Source organism: Tinamus guttatus, unplaced genomic scaffold (genome assembly GCF_059628265.1).
Source record: "Tinamus guttatus ecotype Peru unplaced genomic scaffold, ASM5962826v1 Tinamus_guttatus_pri_ptg000364l, whole genome shotgun sequence".
In the NCBI taxonomy this organism is placed as follows: Eukaryota; Metazoa; Chordata; class Aves; order Tinamiformes; family Tinamidae; genus Tinamus; species Tinamus guttatus.
In genome coordinates this window covers 763,542-783,064 of record NW_028288898.1, presented here as the reverse complement: position 1 = coordinate 783,064, position 19,523 = coordinate 763,542, and the positions used below count along the sequence as shown (strand labels likewise).

The 19,523-nt window shown below is 37.8% G+C and overlaps 1 protein-coding gene across 1 annotated transcript in view; it reads left to right on the top strand.

Moving 5' to 3' along the window:
• The window catches only part of CLSTN2 (calsyntenin 2), a 274,479-nt gene that overhangs the window by 241,886 nt on the left and 13,070 nt on the right, over window positions 1-19,523 (top strand). The window contains exon 9 of the mRNA XM_088530160.1: window positions 10,579-10,741. Coding sequence (XP_088386286.1) covers window positions 10,579-10,741 — 163 coding nt within the window. The remainder of the gene's footprint in view (window positions 1-10,578; window positions 10,742-19,523) is intronic.

Below are 19,523 nucleotides of genomic sequence, written 5' to 3'. Positions count from 1 at the left end.
AGAGGGAGGAAGAGGAGTGAGAAGCCACTCTCTAGAATCCACTTTCTGCGCTGAAAGCAGGTGTTTTCCCTCAAAAGCAAACAAGGCATGACTAGCTTGTTTGCCTGGTTTCTAGAGTCTGGTTTGCTTTAATTGCACTCTCTGCACCTTCATAACGTTTCTAAGTAAACTGAAGCAAGCTTCATATTGTAAACTCATACGCCAACAGCAAGGGAGGGATATCTCATCCTCTTCAGAACTGTGACAGCCGCCTTTCTCTTGGAGTGACCTCCATGTATTCTGAGAGAAAGAAAATATCCAGTTATTGAGGGCCCTGCGGGATTAGGGCCAGGCTTCTCAGCTGCCAGAAATCTCAGTCCTGGGAGCAGCAGGTAATCAAGATGCCTGACTTGAAGTCAACCTTATATTTGACTGTCACTATTTCAGCCAAGTTTTTAGAAAGCAAATTTAAAAGAGCAATACATTAATATTTGAAAGAGATTGGAAAGGATATGAGGGCTTGCTTTGAATTACGGTAATTTACTCTCTTAACACTTATGCTGCTCTTTAATTGAGTATTATTAGCATACTTAAAAGTACTTCCTGGGCCTTCTAGCAAATAGAGCATGTTTCAGGAGGTTTCTTAAATGTGTATTTCACTTATCACATGACCAGAACCCCATTTGCAGCCCGTACATATTACTGAGCACAACCTGCAACCCCGGCGTCTACAAAAAGTTCATTGTAAATCTGTTAATAGAAATATCTGCAGGCAGAGGCCCTGCAGGTCTCTGCAGAGTGGAAGGGAGAACCCCAGGTCCATGGAAAAGGCTTCAGAGATGAGTGATAAAGCCTCGGGCGGGGTGGGGGGGAAATAAAGTAGAATTCTCCACATCTGTTTTTGGCTGGGAATAATCTCATAGACAAAAGACTCCTTGCAACCGTCTTCAAAGAAAGTTGATTCAGATGACGCACGTTTCATCTGAGATGATACTCAGATGTTTCTGTTACATTTTGCTTAATTATCAAATTCAGAAAGGGCATATGTAATATGGTATTTGTTCTGAGCCCCCCCCCCAAAAAAAAAAATTTCATGTAGATATGATTTGGTTCAACTTAAAACCATCATGATTCGTTATTAGATAGGAAAAGCATTCATCTCAGATAGTGATCAATCTTCGCATTTAGAGATGAAACCATTTAGAGAGTCTCTTACCCTGATAGGACTGAGGAAATGTTTTATGGAGCCTGTCAAACATCAGCATGTCATGGTGGGAGGTCACGCGTCTTTCTTCCCATTCGTCTCCTGCTTTCCACAGCAGGATGTTTCAAAGGGCAAAGCCACGCCAACAGTGGCCACGATGCATCTCAGAAGGAAATTTGCTGTTTGGCGGTCAGCATAACTGTTTCCCTGGCAAATAGGCAACATTTTGGAAGCAGTGAGTGTTTTTAACTTAACCACTACAAAGGTGTGAATGAGAGGGTTGAGCTTCCGATCACAACTGACAAAGAACACAGTGCAAATTCTCACAGTAATAGAACTGGGATGTCTGTAATTATTTTCATCTGTAAATATAACATGAACCAAAATTACATTTTTTGCTTAGAAAATAAAGAAATATAGGTCGTTCTTCTAGATCATCCTCTGACTTTGGTAATAAGAGATGCTTCCACTGGCCAAATACCATTTAACAAAGGATTCTTCCTGTACCAATACCGATTTTCCAGATCTACTTAAAATATTTCCACGCAATAAAAAAGGGCAAAAAGGAAATTAATGGGTTATTTGAGAAGCAGATGAGGTTAGAGTCTACTATTCTTGTCACCTTGTTTAAGCACTTGTTAACATGAAGTTTAAACTGGACCTTGTATTTCAGTATTTCACCTGCTGCCAGGAAGAAGACCGTAGATGCAGAGCAGGGATATATAGAGTTGAATCTGGTTGTTCTTTATTCATATATATTTTTTCCACATTTTTTCCATATCGATTTTTCCACAATTATCTAAATGAAATTTAAAATGTGATACATATTCATTTCTAAAACGTTCAGATTTATGAGCCTTAATAATAACCTTTATGCCTTGTAGTATTTTAAAGGTCATAACGGTGTCAGTTGATCTCTTTTCTCCTGAAATATACTCCTGAAATTTGTTTCTGCAGCGTATTTGCCAGAACTGCTTATCTGAATTTTTTTTGGTGTATTCTTGAACAGAGGAAATGTTATGTGCTCTTATATAATTAGCATAGATTCTAGCATGTGTTTGTGTAGTGTGTATAGAGTTCCTATCTAATGTTGAACAACCTCACAGCCTTAGAGTGATGGTACAAGCAGAGGAATGCTGCACTTAATGCCATCTTTTAGCATTCAACTAAGCCTTATCTAATTTGAAAAATTGAGATAAGCATTATATTACCATGAGAAGCGGAGAAAGCTTGCTGTTGGAACTGCATGTGCTATGCTTAGATAATGCAGTGCTTTATTTTTTCTGTTTTGTTGGAAATGCAATAGCAAAATCTTATTATGGTAAAATGATTTATACAGCTAAATTAACTCCGAATTTGATCTTTTGTTACTGTATAATGGGTGTAAACAGAAGGTAAATATATTTTTCATTATTCAGTGTACTTGCTTTTCAAGAGGTGATTTGAGTTATGGTCACCTCAGCCTAACTAGGACGCTAAATTTAAACCTGCATTTTAATTTTCTGATGCTGTCATTGGCCTGAATGAAACCACTCTGTTGTCAGCACATGAGCCTTTGAAGAATAGCTCCTGATGAACCTTGGGCATGCTGGAGGTCTCCTTGGAAGACTTCAAAGCAATACACATTTCTGCACTGACTCTAAAGGGAGTTTACATCTATTTTATAGAAAGTAATGTTTATGAGCTACTTTATGAAACACTTAAGACCTAAATTAGGTAAGTAAAATTATTCCTAATATAAATTATTCATAATTCCAAAGGCTGGTGTCCAGATGACTCCAGGTATCACCTGTGGTTGTAGTGAAGTCAGAGAGTGGATGCTGGGGTACCAGAGAGGCCTCGGCTGGGAATGGTCAGTGAGAGCTGCCCTTCCTGGCACGATGCCAGCAGCACAAGCGAGGTGAAGAGAAACACCCTGGCAAAGAGGTTGGTGCTTCAGTTTGTATCCCCCTATCTAGGGTGACTCAGACAAAACCAGATAATAAATCTGAGAAAACTCTGAGCAAGATCCTAAACTTGGGTCTTGTAAATTGAGAATGATCCAAAAATCAGATTAGGACTTAATCACAGTAGTAAAACATTTACCTGAGTCGCCAGAGGATAAATGCAGTATTTGTATTCATTATTTTTATTCTCTTTGAGATGAAATACTTTTGCTCTGTCAGTCAACCTCAAAATGAAATACCCTAGAAAGTTCTGTGGGATCCAAGTTTTTATTACAGGAAATCTAAGAGCAAAGCATATTTTACATGAGGAAACGGTATTAAATATCGAGCCACCTTTTTCTTCTGTATTCATTAGAGAGGAAAGGGCTGAGGAGAGCAAGAAAGGACTGCAAGATAAATACCGTAGCAAGTGTCCCGTATAAAAACCTCAGTAGCTATAAAGAAGAATGCTTGATGAGCATGCTGTGTAAATGTATTTTTGAGGATGTTCTGGACCAATTAGTTTTCTTAGGGATTTTTTTTTCTTGTATCCCTGTTTCATATAGCCTTAATTTCCTCAAGAGCCAAAACTTTGTAAAAGATTATCTGAATAATGGACATCCATTCGTTAATGGAGTTTAACATACTGAACAAACTGTACTGCATAATAAATATAAGAACTGGTATTCTAGCAACATACCCTACTAATATTTTCTCTAGGATACCGAACAGATTCTAAGGTTGTTTCCTAAATATCTGCCTTTTTTAGTGAAAGTAAATATCTAAATTATATAAACATGAAGAATAGGAAAAAACACGTTCTAAACTATGCATAAACAATTTAAAATGTATTAATTATGTACCTACATACAATATATGAGAAAATCTGTTTGCTTTATACTCAGTATTTTATATAGAGTAGCCTGTAGTGAAATACTTTTTATAAGCTATCCAAAATACCAGTTTATAAAATCAAAAAAGTATTTTTTCAATTAGCTAGATTTTGACAACAAAGATGTGCTCTCTCCTCCCTTTAATTTCTCCCTTTCAAAAAATGAGGTCACTGAAAACACCAAAATGCCATTAAAAAAAAGGTCTCAGTACAAAAGCATGTGAGGAGAGTTTCAGGGCAGTTATCATCACTGTCTGTCTCGGGCAGCGTGACGCTGGTGCCCTGTGCAGAAGCTTGGACTTGCTCTGCTGGCTCTTAAAATGTGAGACTTAGGATGGGCAAGAGCCACATTTTTAATGCAACCTCACAGGTTTGTTTTCCTTTCCTGCAGGCAGGGCAAGGTGGGGAATATACAAGCGGCATTTCTGTTTTTTTTTCTGGAGAATTCCTATGAAGAAACAACATGAAGGAATGGGATGAGGAGCAGGGAAGTCTCTCATTTGCTTCTTATTCTAGTCTGAATTGCTCGGCTGCTCGGTGCAGGTTCCCTGGGAAGGGATTCATCTGCGGAGTGTTTGATGGCCTTTGTCCTCGGGCTGTTCACGTGCACGGCTGCACAAACGGCAGTGGAGAGGCACTGGTTTAAGGTTTGGAGGGATCGAATTTTAGAGCTACCTTTAAGATACAAATGCAGAATGTTTATCTCATTTTCCAAATTCAGTCCCCATGTAAGCTGTAATAATGTCAGCTTATGTATTAGGGAGAGCCAAATTCAGATAACAGACATTAGTTATTGTAGAGCTTCCTTACAGAGAGGTACAAATTGCACCATGTAACCTCTGCTGCTAACAACTGGATCCGTGGTGACACTGTATCTCAAAGCATAAAAGCAGCCGTCCAGAGCAAAACAATTTGTGTTTTGGGTTTTTTTTTTCTTTTTTTTCCCTTCACTGGCTGCCACCAGCTGTCAGAATTCAGAAACTTGCTCAGAGAGACTCTGTGATCAAATCCAAGCAGGGCTATAAAAAAAGCTAAGATTCAAACGCTAAGGTTTATGTGGAGGATAAGTGTGTGACAGTTTTCTTAAGGAGAAAAACATTGAAGTTGCAGATTGTGATGCCGCTTTTCAGTTCATCACTCGTCCATGTAACTTTTTGGAGGCTATAAATCCTTTCTTTTTCTATATTCTTCCCACCGAAGTACATATATCTATTGCTACATTGGAGGCAGGGCATATTGATTTTACAGACAGAAAAAAAAAAGCGTCAACATTAAGCAGCTGCTAAAGAATAAATGTAGAAAGGGGAACCCAAAGAGATGTTTCTTGAAAAAAAAATGCATGATGTAAATATTTTAGAGCATTACCTAAAATTTCTCTGAAGAAACTGTGAGTTGGGGACGTTTCTGCAATCTGAACAGCTCCACTTAGTGGTCAAGAGTACACCGACCCTCGGCCTCCAATTTTTATATTCTTTTCAGGTCAGTAATGCTTAGATTAAATAAAGCCAGTAGATGCGACAAATACCTGGATGTTGAAATGGAAATGGAGAACAGGCAGATGAATCCTAATGCACAGAGTCTATTACTACTAATAAATACTGCTAAAAGGCGCAACAATTTAGAGTGTTAGATGAATGTGATTAGTCTGTATTTGCACTTTGCTTTAGTTTATTTTCAGTAGCTCGTCCCCAAAATGAGTATGCTGGAGGCAATGCTTGCTGTAGGACAAAGCTAACTTTACGTGCGTGTTTGTTATCCTCACAACAGCATGTTCTGGCTGTAAAGCTGTGTATTCACAGCAGAAACAGAATCTGTTTATTGTCTTAGAAAACAGAAATGCACTACGAAAGCCAGGTATCCAGTGAAGTAAGCACATCCTGAATAACCAAATCCTGAATTACGTAACTGCAGTCTACACTAGGTCATTTTCAGCAATGTGTCTTTTGGTTGTGGTGGTGGTAGACGAGTTTAAAAAAATCTATAGAAAAATGCAAATGCTTATAGAAAATGAGAAGAAGAGATAAAAGTCAACTCCATAACTTGTTTCCTTGTTTCTATTAATCAGCTTTCTCAGGTAAGTCTGTAACTAAAATTTAAGGTTAAGATTTGTAAGAAGAAATCAAGAGAGGAGAAGAATTATAGCAATACCCTAAGATACACATTTCTGTATTTTGCACCAATAGGCCTTAATAGAAGTGTGTAGGTGAGAACTGACAATAATAAAGCAATTAAAATGTTAAATGAATTTCTAAGATAATAGATAAAAGCTTATTCAAAAACTTCTTCAGAGTTCCCTGTTCATCAGAGACAATAGCTGTAATCCAGAATGGGATGGAAAAAGTCTTTTTGTGCTCACCTTTGTATTCCAGTCCTGCAAGATTTATCAGCCTTGTGCATCATGAATAGACTGCCTAAAGCTTATACACATTCAATTTATTGGGCATAGTTAAATACATAACAAGATTCAAGAAAATAAAAAAAAACCTTACACAAAAATAAAACACAGTTAAAATAAAAACTTTTTAGGTATTATTTTAAATTCACTGCTGAGACATTTCCAAATTAATAGCTTTTTTTTCAAGATTTTTTTTCTTAGAATGGCACTGGTCACATAAGCCTATATTAAAAGTAAAATGAGAATGTCTTCAGAGCCTTCAAGTCTGTTATCTTTGGGATCACTGACCATTTGCAGGGCTGTGGTGATGCTCTGGGCTTTCTACTGAGTCTCTCTAACAATGTGATACTGCTTCTATCAAAACATATTGGAACCATTTGGACGCTTATTCGATGGTACCTATATAAAGGCATAATGTCAAAATTACTATATTTTTTTTACAAAGCTCTTTCAAAAAGCATTATTTTGGAAATTGAAAGACAACTACTGTTTTTTTTTTCCTCCTAAGTGCAAAATCTCCCTATCCCCATGCAGTTATCACCTGTGTTCTGGAGAAGGTTGGCTCTGAGGCAGGTGGCGGTTTTCGGGACAGGCCTGAATGTTTGATCTTGGTGATGTAGCCGAGTGCATAATGCTAAAGCCTTTAAGTATAAGATCAAGGAAGATTCTCTGCATTTGTTACATTCTGCAGTGCAGTGAGATAAAAATGCAGAGCCTGAATTGTGTTTGCATGCTTACAAAGTTTTCATGATTGTGACCTCTGTCAGCTCTGTAGAGACCTGCTGGCAAATAGGGAATCTCTTTCACCATCGGATTTGCGTATAGGCACTGTACATATTCTGGACAAGAGCTTGCAGAGGATATGAGGTAAATGTATTGTTTGCTGTAGTACTTGCAGCTTTATAAATATAGTAAACGCATATGTGCAGAGGAAATATGTCTGTATCTAGTAATCCCCTTCTTAATGAAGACCTGATGCACTTAACCTCTTTTAGTGAAACCAGGTGTATTCCTGACCAACCTGAAAGCAGGAGTAAGCATCGGTATTCCAGCTGCTTGGGCACTGTAATCCCTGTGTGCATGTTGTTCTTCCATTAATGATCCCGTTTTGCTCTAAATGAAGGTAATAACTTTCTCCGCTATAGTCTTGATTATAGAGTGGCATAATTAAAATGTTTTACTCTTTGAAATATTACCAAACAGCAGAAAACAGACCTAGTGAAAAGGCACAAAATTTGCCTATGATGGAAAAAAGTGAAGTGCTCCGTGACCTTATAAAGAGCCATTGTGTTGTGTAGGCCAGTGCATCTTGGATGGACTTTCCAGTGGACGTTGTGCATTGGATCAGGACGGATGATTTATATTTTGTGAGGTTAGGAGGAAGATAAAATGGTAGGTGTTCTATTTTCAGTCATCTCTGTTAAATAAAATTCACTTGTAAAAATAAGTTAATTCATTTAAGTATTAATGTTTCATGGAAATCACTTAGAATTTTTCTATAAGAAAGCTCAAGAAACAGAGCTGAATACCTCTGTCATTTTTGTGTGTATCTTTTATCCATGTTTAAGAAGTTGAGATCTGTGTTTCCTAGTTTAAAACATCTCCCATCACTAGCAGAAATGAACCTAGATCTCAGATTGGCCTTGCCAACCCAATAACTTGCAATGACTATTCTGGTCTTCTCAACAAGCCATTTTAAAGATTTTAGCCCAGTGTGCTTTTTACAGACAGCAGGCATGAATGATTCATCTGAATTGCTTCTTTAAAAGTGGATATATCTGCCTCCTTACAAGCGATTTCTTAGAGCTGTTGTGTTCAGTTGACAAATTGCGCTCTAAAATTATTTGTTTCATTATTATGTTGCTTGAGAGGTGGCCAGGCAGAAATTACTACCTGCTGCTGAGTAACTAGGATGAATTCTAGAGTTCATATTCTTATAGAATAATATAGTAATAATAATAGTGGTGCTATGTAAAGTTAGTGTTCGATAGGATAATCATGTATCTAAGGGCATAAGCTGCATTGAAATCACATGAGAATTAAGAACCTGACCAGTTTAAGTGCTTTCAAAATCTCAGTGCTTTTTTGGAAGTACCTGGGAGTATTTACTGGACTGTTGAATTGTGTCAATCATGTAACCTTGCATTTCCAGAAGATATTTTCTTTGGAAAAATATAACTGCTCTGTTTTTCAGAAGAATAATCAGAAGAGCTGCATGTCACCACATTTTATATATACATATAATTGATTACTATCACTGAATTGAGCAGTTCTTATTAATTTGTTGCATTGGCATTTAGAAGGTTCCACTCCGCATGGGAACCTCCGCTGTGCTGGGAGGAGCTCTGTTGTGCATTGTGCATACACACCACAAAAGATGGACTGAGTCCAAGTTGTCTTTGCTTGAATGTGGCAGGAAACCAAAATATTCTCCATGCTCCATCCTTTGCTCTAGAGCTTTTTTTCTCCAGGTGTTTTGAAAAATGAGGATCCATACAGTTTTAGTGATATACATCAGCATTGAAAATCAATGCTCTCAAATACAACATACTTTCAAGAACAGAGTATCTGTGTGAAATCTCCTAGAATTTCTGAGCTGGACAAACTGGAATTACTGCAACATTGTCAAATCGTGTTTTAGTTCTAAAATGTATAGTCTGCTTGGTCAATTCCTCTGAAAAAAAAAAGGTCTAGTACATAGATACCAATGCCTGCCTAATTCTTTTCCCCATTATTGCACCTTTCAAATTTAAATAAGTTCAAAATCACACACACACACACACAAAAAAAAAAGATAGGATGGGGAGGAGTTTTCCAAAATCAGGCTGCTTTCAATTCTGTGTAGATACCTGTTTTTGTGTATTAAGAAACTGAAGTGCTTGACTGCAGATATCCTTGCTGTTTCATAGAGGCAAGCAGAAAAGTAATGATGGTTAAACATAACACTTTGTCCTTGGCCAGGTTAAGCGCTGTCTGCAGCAATATCTGCCCTTTGAAAGCAAAAGCTAATGTTTTGTTCCAGAAGACATTTCAACAAGAACTTAATCACTTCTGTTGCAAAAGGATACATTTATTACTGCAGACATCATAGCTCAAGAGCAAGAGATAAATGCAGCAATGGGCTGCTAGAACCTGCCTTTTGCAAGCAGCAGGCAGCACAAATGTTTTCTGAAGGTTAAATGAACCAAAACCAAAATTGAAAGTAAATAAATTGGACAACTGAAAACACTACTGAACAAACAGCAATCACAAATAACATAATGCGGCATTCCTTTTCAAGGAAAAGCAGCATGCCAAGTTTCCCGAACTAATCATGAGATTGTGATGCATCATACCCCCATGCATGTCAGTCATTTTATATAAAACAAAATTAATGATGTGCCTGAATTTGAGAGACACTGCATATTAAGAACTCCAGAGGTTAATATTTTACATGTTTCCGAAAACTCTCCTGGAGCATTTCTTTTTGCAACTGTAAATTGTACCACTCAGAAAGCCCCAAGTACTAGTTAACACAAGTGAGCAATCCTTCTCCCACTTAGAGTGCCCTAATGTGGCAAAGACATACATTTTGGTGCCTCATGTATATATGTATGTATATGTATGTATATATGTATGTGTACTCATGTGTGCTCATATAAGCAATCGATATTTTCTTAATTTGAAGCTAATGGAGATCTCCAGTAAGTATTCCAAGTCTGCAGGCCTTGCATAATGGTTTATATTCCCAAAAGTCCTTATAAACAAACTAATTAGATGTATTAACAAATGTAAAATCAGTAATACAGAATCTTCCAATTTTTGTTTCATAAATGCCTTGTTTTCAAAGAGTGTACTTAAGATGCTTTTGTTTACCAAATGCCTTCTGCTTATGTACCACAGGTATTTATAATCACCGTTTCACAATTTTTACTAATTTTAGTAAGAAGATGTTTCTTTAACCAATTACTGCAAAAACATAGCTTTGATCTCCTATGTTAACAGACATAATGATTCTGACCATGATAGATACATGTGTGTTCCTAGATGTATGCAGGGAACACAATAGAATAGTTTTTCCATTACTGAATTGGAATTTGGAAATAACACATAAAAAAAAAAAAAAAAAAGGCAGAGGGGATATAAAAATTAGTCACCAGACAAGAAACATTATTTTTTTTCTTTCTTGCATTCTGTCTTTCAGATTTGTGACAAAGAGTGGCATTACTATGTTGTCAATGTTGAGTTTCCCGTTGTTACCTTATACATGGATGGAACAACGTACGAACCCTACTTGGTGACCAATGACTGGCCTATTCACCCTTCACACATAGCCATGCAGCTAACTGTCGGTGCTTGCTGGCAAGGTAATATTCTGACAGTAGGTATGCTATAGATGTGCTGAAATTCAGTCTGCATAGAATTTTGTTTCATTATTTGCATATGAGTAGTATTAATTACTGATATTGATTAATTAGTGAAAAAATCAATGGTATAAAACTGGAAGTAAATCTAGGCTGTGAGCCTGAAAGGAATCAAATCTGAGGATAAAACTGATGGGATCATGCAAGATCGATTCATCCAGGAAATTACTGTAATAAACTGTAAGAATACATAACGTTTGCATAACTGCAGTATTTAAAAGTCCTGTGTCATCTAGAGAAGTGTTGAATCCAGTTTGCATATTCAATAAGAAAGATAATGTTCTATATGTTTTGTCTTTCACTGTTTCAACCACATCCCTTGGTCTCCAACTTGAAACAAGCTACCTAATACTGCTCCAGAAAACCCCTGCAACTCCAGCTGTGTCTCTCATTCTCTGTGTGAAATTTCTGTCACTGCTTTCATAACCCATGGCTTGATCCTGCTCTCTCCACACTGGATGTACATCACCAGTAATACCGCTAATTTAATTCATATATTCTAGTATAGAACAGATCTAAAAGTGAGTGTAAAATAAAACCAGAATTCATATTCTCAACACAGTACTTGTATGGGACCATATTTAAATAACAGCTTTTCCTATTCCTTGCCCTTTATAATTCACCCCTCTCCTTCTCATTCCTGTGCATGGGCCTTACACTACTGACAGTCTGATTCAATTTTTTGTTCTCTGCCTTGCACTGAAGCTGTCATCCTTTTCTGCTCCGTTGCCTCTGTAAGTTTTCCTGGTTATCTTTCCATGGTCATCTGTTATTTGTGCACTGCGTTCTGCTTTTATTTAAGACAGTAACAAAATGTGAAGTTAAACTGTACAATTAGGAAAAAATATTTCTTCCCCACACTCCAATACCTCTTGTCTTGTTACCTTATTTACCACTTTGATTGGTTGTCATTTACAGTATTTTTCCCCCAAAATTTGGGCATCTTGCATATGTCACACTATGTCAATACTATTATTGTCAATTTCAACTGTTAGTTTATAAACTCTTTGGGGTAAAGATGCAATCTTTAATGTAAAAATGCAGAATAAGGCCACGTTAGTCCTAAAAACAAGATTTGATGTTTCAGTGCTGATCAATCAGGTGAATACAGCTAACTACTCAGCATGACACAAATCCTACACATTTGTGCAGGCAGACACTGATCCTTGTCTAATCGGTATTTGTATGTGCAGGCTTTCCATCTTTATATATTTTTTTTATATATTGGAGCTTTTCACTAATGTTAGCTGACTACTAGAATAATTTTATTCTAAGGTGCTAAGATTCTAAAGAAATCTTACTTCCTTTTCTAGCTAAAAATAAATAGCAAAACACATATTAAACTCGTCAGAAACCAGAACTTCAACTTAACCAATGATTTACAGTGTTTCTTTTAGTTTGATTTTTTTTTCCTAATGTAGTTTTAGTGTACTGCCTTTGGAGGCAACAAAGGCAGGGACCATTGGTGAACAGAGCAATTCCAGTTCTTTCCAGACATGTGAAAATGCTTTGGAGACTACTGAGTATTGTCTTCTGAAAAGTCATCAGCATTTCCCAACAGTCCTGATGAAGAAACTTTATTCTCTTATTTACTCCTTTATTCCCTTTCAAATGCCATATAGTCAAGAAAGGAATAAGTAGACTCAATAGCTTTTTTGACTGTCATGGTTTCAGTGAGCTGTCTCTATTAAGGATAATCCAGTTCTGTCAGCAAGAATAATTCCAAAGCTTTGCATTTGCAAAGTATTAGCAAATTGTTTCACAACAGTCTGTGATTTCTTGAGGTAACAACGTGCTGTGATTTTGGTGCTTGTAGTGCAAGGAGCAAGGGAGTCCTTGTCAAGGCAGAGCTCTCCCTGCAGCCATTCAAGTGAAATACAAGAACAGCTCAAGTTTGGTGGTTCTTGAACTTAACACAAAAACAAACTAAATATGCAATCCCTTGGACTTCCCTGATAATTTAAACTTCAGTGTATGACATGTACAATGTCATGTACATGGACCTGCAGGACCAGTATCTTATCCCTGATTTAGGTTGCCCTGAATTAGGGGGCAACAGTAAGAAATGTCCTACCCATGTAACCCCACACTTGCTCTTTTCCCTGACATTAGCCGTCCAGGCGTAAGGGGCAGGTCTCACCGTTACCTCAGTATTTTCTCCTGCCTTGCCCAGGTACAAGCATGCACGTTTGCTGGGGATAGCGTGTGCTCTACCAGGCTTTGGCTGACTTAGTGTCCTAGTACAACCTCTAGCACAGATCTCGCTGCTCGTGTTTTGTGCAGTTCCTCTTCTAGTTCTACTGCTATCCTGTGAGGCAGATGGTAGCTTATGCAGGCATGGGAACTAAAGCATTATTTTTAGGCTAGACTTTTGTGTTCTCATTGAATACAAATTACATGTGATCCGAAAGCAGAAAATTCTTAACCTGATGAAGCTAAATGGCCAGGTGTGCCAGTCTTCACAGATGGCAAGTATTATCTTACTTCTTAGCTGTCCTCAATGACATGATGCCAGGAAAAGGGTAATCTTGACTACTAAATTAGGCAGACTGGACTCCTGATGAACTGTGGATGAATGGATGGCTTGTTCTACATTTCTCTAAGTTAGGCCTTTGTGAATCCTGGTGAAGTTCAGTGGATTTCTGTGCAGATACTTTGCTTGAGGACTTGATTCAATTGCAGCTTTGTTAAAAGGCTTTCTTTGCTCAGATCAGTGATCTCCCAGATGATTGTCAAAGGTTTAGTTTTGATGTCCTTGGGATTATTCAGGTCCACAATGCTGTTCTGTCCTTAATGATAAAAGAAATATTGAGGCAAAATTACTGTCTTCTGAAGATCTTTCATGGACAAAAATGACAGGCTCGTGTGTGCTTCAAAAGACAGAAGAGATGGCAAAGAGAATCCAAGGTAGGTGAGATGTGGGCGCTGCCTCTGAGCGGGGCTCTGCTGCTCCTGCTGACTCCCAAAGGGACACGCGAGGCAGACACAGCCCTTCCAGAGAGCCCAGAGCCCTTTAGGGCTCAGCTGCCAGTCCCATTTCAGGGGGCTCAGAAGGGCAGATTACAGCACTTCTGGAAACGCACTCCAGAATTGTCAAAACATCTGAATGTAGTTGTTTCTTCACTTAACCATATCTAAACAAAAATGAATTTATAACACCTTCGGACTTTCAGGCCATTGGAGCCTCTGCGTGCATGCATGTCTGCAGATATTTTTTATCCAATTGTAAGACCATAAAAATCATACAGCCAAATTATACAACAATATGATGCATGTGAAATTGCTGGCGTTTCCAGACATACACTATAATATGTGGTGTTTGGAGGAAGATGATTGAAAAAAAAATTAGTAACAATAATACAGCTTAATTATTTACTACTGTGTTAAAGGTATAAAAAAATACATTTTTCCCCTTTTTTAAAAGTAATTTGAGTTGGGAGGTGGATTTGGGGAACTTGGTTGTCATTTTAAATCAGAAATTTAGTTCCATTACTTGTACTGTGTTACTGCACCAGGCTTCGTGACTGATGATCCTTCAGAGCAGCTAAAATCATGACTACACTGTGGCACAGGTATTAAATTGAGTTGTTAGAGGCACTGCTTGTATTTCATTGATTATAAATCTGGCCATCAGAATTTACTTTACATAGCTGAGCAGCACTGTCCATATAGACTTTTTCTTTGCCCTTTGATAAGGTCTTCCAGCTAAAGATCCTCAAGAGCCTTCCAAACAATAAAAAGGTAATGCAGTTCACCAGCAGGAAAATGGAATTATCCTCATGTTATGAGGATAAAGTTCAGCATTGAGAGGGTAGGTGATTTTCCTCAGGTCATCTGGAAAATCTGCATCAGAACAAGAATAAAACTAGACTTCCTGATTCCTGCTCTTCACCTTTTAACCAGCAAATCATTCTCAGTCCCCCTTTTAGCTTTTGCAATCCTGTTTCATTCTCCTAAGCAATACAAACGAATAAGGTTAGCCTATCCTGGAGCTGCACTTTCCAGCAGCTTACACTACTAGGTTCTCCTCTGAGGGAGATCATTATTTTTCATTCAGTTTATGTGAGAACTTCTTACAGAATGAGAAATTTCTTCCATTAAGACAAAGCTTATAGGTTCTTACTCCTATCCTTACTCCTAATCATTCTTTCTGTGGCAAAGACAGGCAGAAATAGGAACAAGTTATCTGATTTGGTAGTCTAATTATCTTATATAGCACAGGCTACGAACAGACTTCCTCCAGGTTTCTCTGAAAAGGTCTTGAGTTCCACCTCCACTCTGCCTGAAGAATGGACTATTTCTTTATGCATCATTCCCAAAATGCTGTCAGGATAGTAGTGAAACAAGTTAATTACTGTCACAAGGTTATACTGTGGCCTACCGTGACTGTAAGTCATTATTTCCAATAGTGTCCTGGAACTTCACTATGCAATTAACTTATGCAGGCCACATTGTGCAGGAGAAGTTCTTTAGGAAAAGCTTGTCAACAAGCAAATTGTGTTATGATGAATACAGTAAAAAACTGGAATTTCTGATTTCTAAGTAATTTCTGATTTTCTAAATAAGAAGTAGTTCTAAGTAATTTCTAAGAATTTCTGATTTCTAAGTAATCTCTTTCCTATTCTATTTTTCTCTTGTGTTCTTCTGTCATTTTGCTCTCTCCCTAATCTAGATGGGGCACCAAATTGTTAACTGTCTTTCTGCAGAATAACCTTATCTTCTAAAGTTATATCAATCACTGCATCACTGAACCCACTTACAATTGAAGGCAAAAGGATTATATTAAGAGCTATGTAGTTGGAGAGTAATCATATCACTGAGGATCAAATCCCCAAAAAGGCATATAAAAGGAAGGGATAAATTCTGAGTTTCACAGCCAAAAAGTCTTGCAGCAAGTCTCAAATTCACCTGAGTATTTTTGTTCACATCACAAATTGGTCAGTTCTTAATTATCTACCTAAGTGTAACCAGAGTCTATAACGTCTAAGAACCACATCTCAGTTGGAAATCCTCTTGATTCATTATTCCTGCTGAAAACCTCATAGTGCTTAGGCTGCCCTGATTTTTATTATTAGACAAGGGTAGAAAGGCCTGCAAGATCTGAGATCAATGAAGGGATTTGTTTTGTGCTGTATAAAAATCGGCAAATTAACGCAAATGGCCCTTTACATCTCTGTGTCATCAAAACACAATAATTATAAAATACAGTGATAATCAACTTCCACCATACTTCAACTCGAAATTAAAAAAAAAAAAAAAAAGAAAATAGCCACTTGCTCCAGTGATGACAAAGACCCTGAGAATCTTCAGTTCCCCCAGCACTCCCTGTTATCGTGTACAGCAGAACCTCCTGCTGCTTGGGGTCGGAATTAGCTACAGGACAGTCCTTTGCCTCCCCACATTGTGACTGATGTACTTCAGATGCTAGGGACAAGGTAAGTGTATGCTAGAAGCGTTTGTTTTTATCCGCATGTGTGAGGCAGTCATTGCGATTTACTTGCCCATACATCGGACAGGTGCCTGCAACCTACTAGCTTAAAATTAATTTTGTTCTTGGTCTGTTGTAGTTGAAATTTCATGCACCAACCATAATTGCTTATGACTCTCTAAGAATACGCCAAGTACAGTGATATTTTAAAGTCTTCCTATTACTCTCAGCTTGATCACTCCCCACTAAGGGCATTGTGCACATGTTCTTTTCTGTTGTGTTCTTCCTCTTATGTATGTATGGTGCTAGTGTTTGCTATCCTCATTCTCTCCACCAGTGTTCATGAAAAGTCTTTCACTCAGAAAGACTTTACCAAGCTAACCCCAGGTAAAGCTCTGGTGGGATGGAGCCCACTGTCTCTACTGGATGAGGTGGCAGAAAAAACTTGATGCAGCACAGAACATGAAGAGTCCCAGAGCAGAAAAGCTTATTTCAGCAGCTCAGGAATGTGATAAAAGCCGCTTTGACAATGACTAAGCAGTGAGCAGCATTATAGTGAAAAATTATGTACATTGACAGTTCCTCTGGCTGCCTCCCACAGTCTGTTGACACCATCTCCCCATTATGAGGATTGAGCTAATGCCAAAAAGCCAATGTCCACCCGTCTGTATCTGCCAGATTTGGGGAGTGGAACTAAGTGCTGTGTCAGGTGAAAAAGCAACACTCAATTTTATCATCAGAGTCTGAATAACATTGTGACCTCTGTTGCCTCACAAATGTAAGAGACTACAACACTTACCTTTAAGGAAGGAAAGGAAAAACAGATGAGAGTTGAAAGGGAGAGTCTGTAATGAGAATGTTTTCTATTGAACGAATTCTATACTTTCTAAATATAAAACTGAAGTTATACAGTTATTTTAGTAGCAATAAACACCATTTAAACTCAAAAAATCACATCAGTTCCTTACAGGACAGATGAGTTTAAACAAGAACTATATAGGTCAGAGACATTAATGGCTCCAGATGGTCAGCTGGCAGTTCCTTGTATATCATCTCTAAGTGCATTTTTAAAAGCACAGTTTGGGCTTGGTGAATACTCCTTATATGTATTATAATTTATGGGCAATTACTGTATCACTGTAAATGACCCAATGGAATTTTTCCTCAAGTGAAATGTTACGATCAAGCAAGAACTTGTACTTTCAGTTGTGGGCAGAGTAACGCAGCATAAAGGAAAGACCTAACAATCCAGTTCCTAACTGCTGAGGAGAAAAATTGTGGTTGCATTTTATCTTCTGTATCCAAATTACACTCTAGGTTATTTTTCTGTGTTCAGCTTTTCATCCTAGCTAAGCAACTGGAATTAGAGGGTATTTGGGGGTTCTTACCAAACCACTAAATGACCAACAGTGAGGTGAACCAAACTGACAATGATTCTCCCCATTGCATGTGGGGAAAGGATCTGGGATATCACATCACGAAAAAAAACTTGCAAATAAAGTTTATATATCCGCTTGGATGCAGTCCTGTGCCACGTGCTCTAGGTGACCCTGCGTGTGCAGGGGGGTTGGACTAGATGATCTCTAGAGGTCCCTTCCAACCCTAAGCATTCTATGATTCTATGATATATATGAACTTAAAAATTGCTATATGTAGGTGATGACCTCAAATGGAGACACTTTCTGTTCTTACCTTCTGGCAAGACTATAGCCTAGTATGGATTTCTTTGAAGTTTATTGGCATGTTTTGTCTAGTACAGAATAAAGATAAGCACTTATGGAGCTGCTGAGGGTACATCCACATAAGTATCAGTTTGGATCAGGACCACACATCTAGCAAGTACCTCCTTCTTGCGCTCACTTACTCTGTTGTCAGTCACACACTGGAGCAGTGTTAAGAGCATATGAATTAGATTCATCCTGGATGCAACTAAACTGGAAATGCACTCCAGGAATGTACCTAATATATTCAAACTCCAAATGTATGTTTTGTCCATGGCACCAGGCTAGAGCTAGTCCAAAGCTAAAAAAAAATACCACCCCAAATTACACAAACTTGACGTGCCTATACATGAATGTCAGTATCGATCATGTTGCTCTATAGATTCACTTCAGCTGGTTCATAATATTTGCAACTGTCAGGCTCAGCTGAGAATTCTTTGTGCCATTTTCTTGTGTATTCCTTTGTGCATTTTAATGAGCTAGTTTCATATTTAAATACCTAGCTTCTCATTTTGCATCTCCTATTAAGATCTACTGGAAGATTTAATGTAAAATGTAATGTAAATGTAGAAAACATTTCAAAGCTCCAGGATTAGTGTTGATATTTTAGCCTTGGAACTTGGTTTCTTCACGTGTGTGTGAAGCATTGAGAATATGAAGCTTCAAAGCACACACTGATTTCCCATGTGCATAAGTTCTCATCTGGTTTTCTCTGTCTCCTTTCAGTGGGGGGAAAGAAAGGGTTTTTTTGCTTTTTTAATTTGTCTTTTTCTGTTTGGATACATTGCTGCTGTAATAGTAGCAATATGTACTTTTAAAGACAATGTGTGTATATATATATTTATATATAAATAGAACTTTTTTCTTTTTTTTTACTGAAAAATCCCTTTGGTGTACTACCTATTTACCAAATAATTATCTTGGTAAGTATCAGAAAGTCCTAATTACTGTATGAGCTAATTCAGAAATTTCTATGAAACCTCAAAAAAAGTGCCCAAAAGTCTTCTGTAGAATTCACAGAGAAATGAAAGATGGGGAAAAAAAATAATCTCTGAAGATCTTCCTTTGGATTGGAGAAACAGTTTGTTCTGCATTGTTAATATAAAAGAACAAAAACTAACTCCTTCCATGAAGACATAGCCCACCTTGATACTCTGATTTCTTGCAGTACACATAGAATAACTGGAGTCTTCTTCATAAAGCTTGTGCTATTGCACAAAATAGAAGAGGTGGTTTTCAGACCCTTAGGTTACAAGAGCATCTTAAGGTAAACTCGTCACTCTGTTCCAGTCTTAACCCCACTGCACATACGAATCTCCAAGTTAAAGTTCAAGCTAGCTGGCCTAGGAGAATTAGCTTATTCTCCTTTATTACACGTAGGCTACCAACACTGTAGAACTGAGATACCTCTGAGATAGCAATTGCAAATCTGATCAGCTGCCAATCTAATTAGTCTGTCTGTCTGTCTTCACTGTTGTATGGCTCTCTTACTCCTCTCAGGCCCAAGGTATGAAGTAATTCACATATCCTGACGCAGGCTAACACTTGCAGGGAAGACAAGCTCTAAAAATTTTCC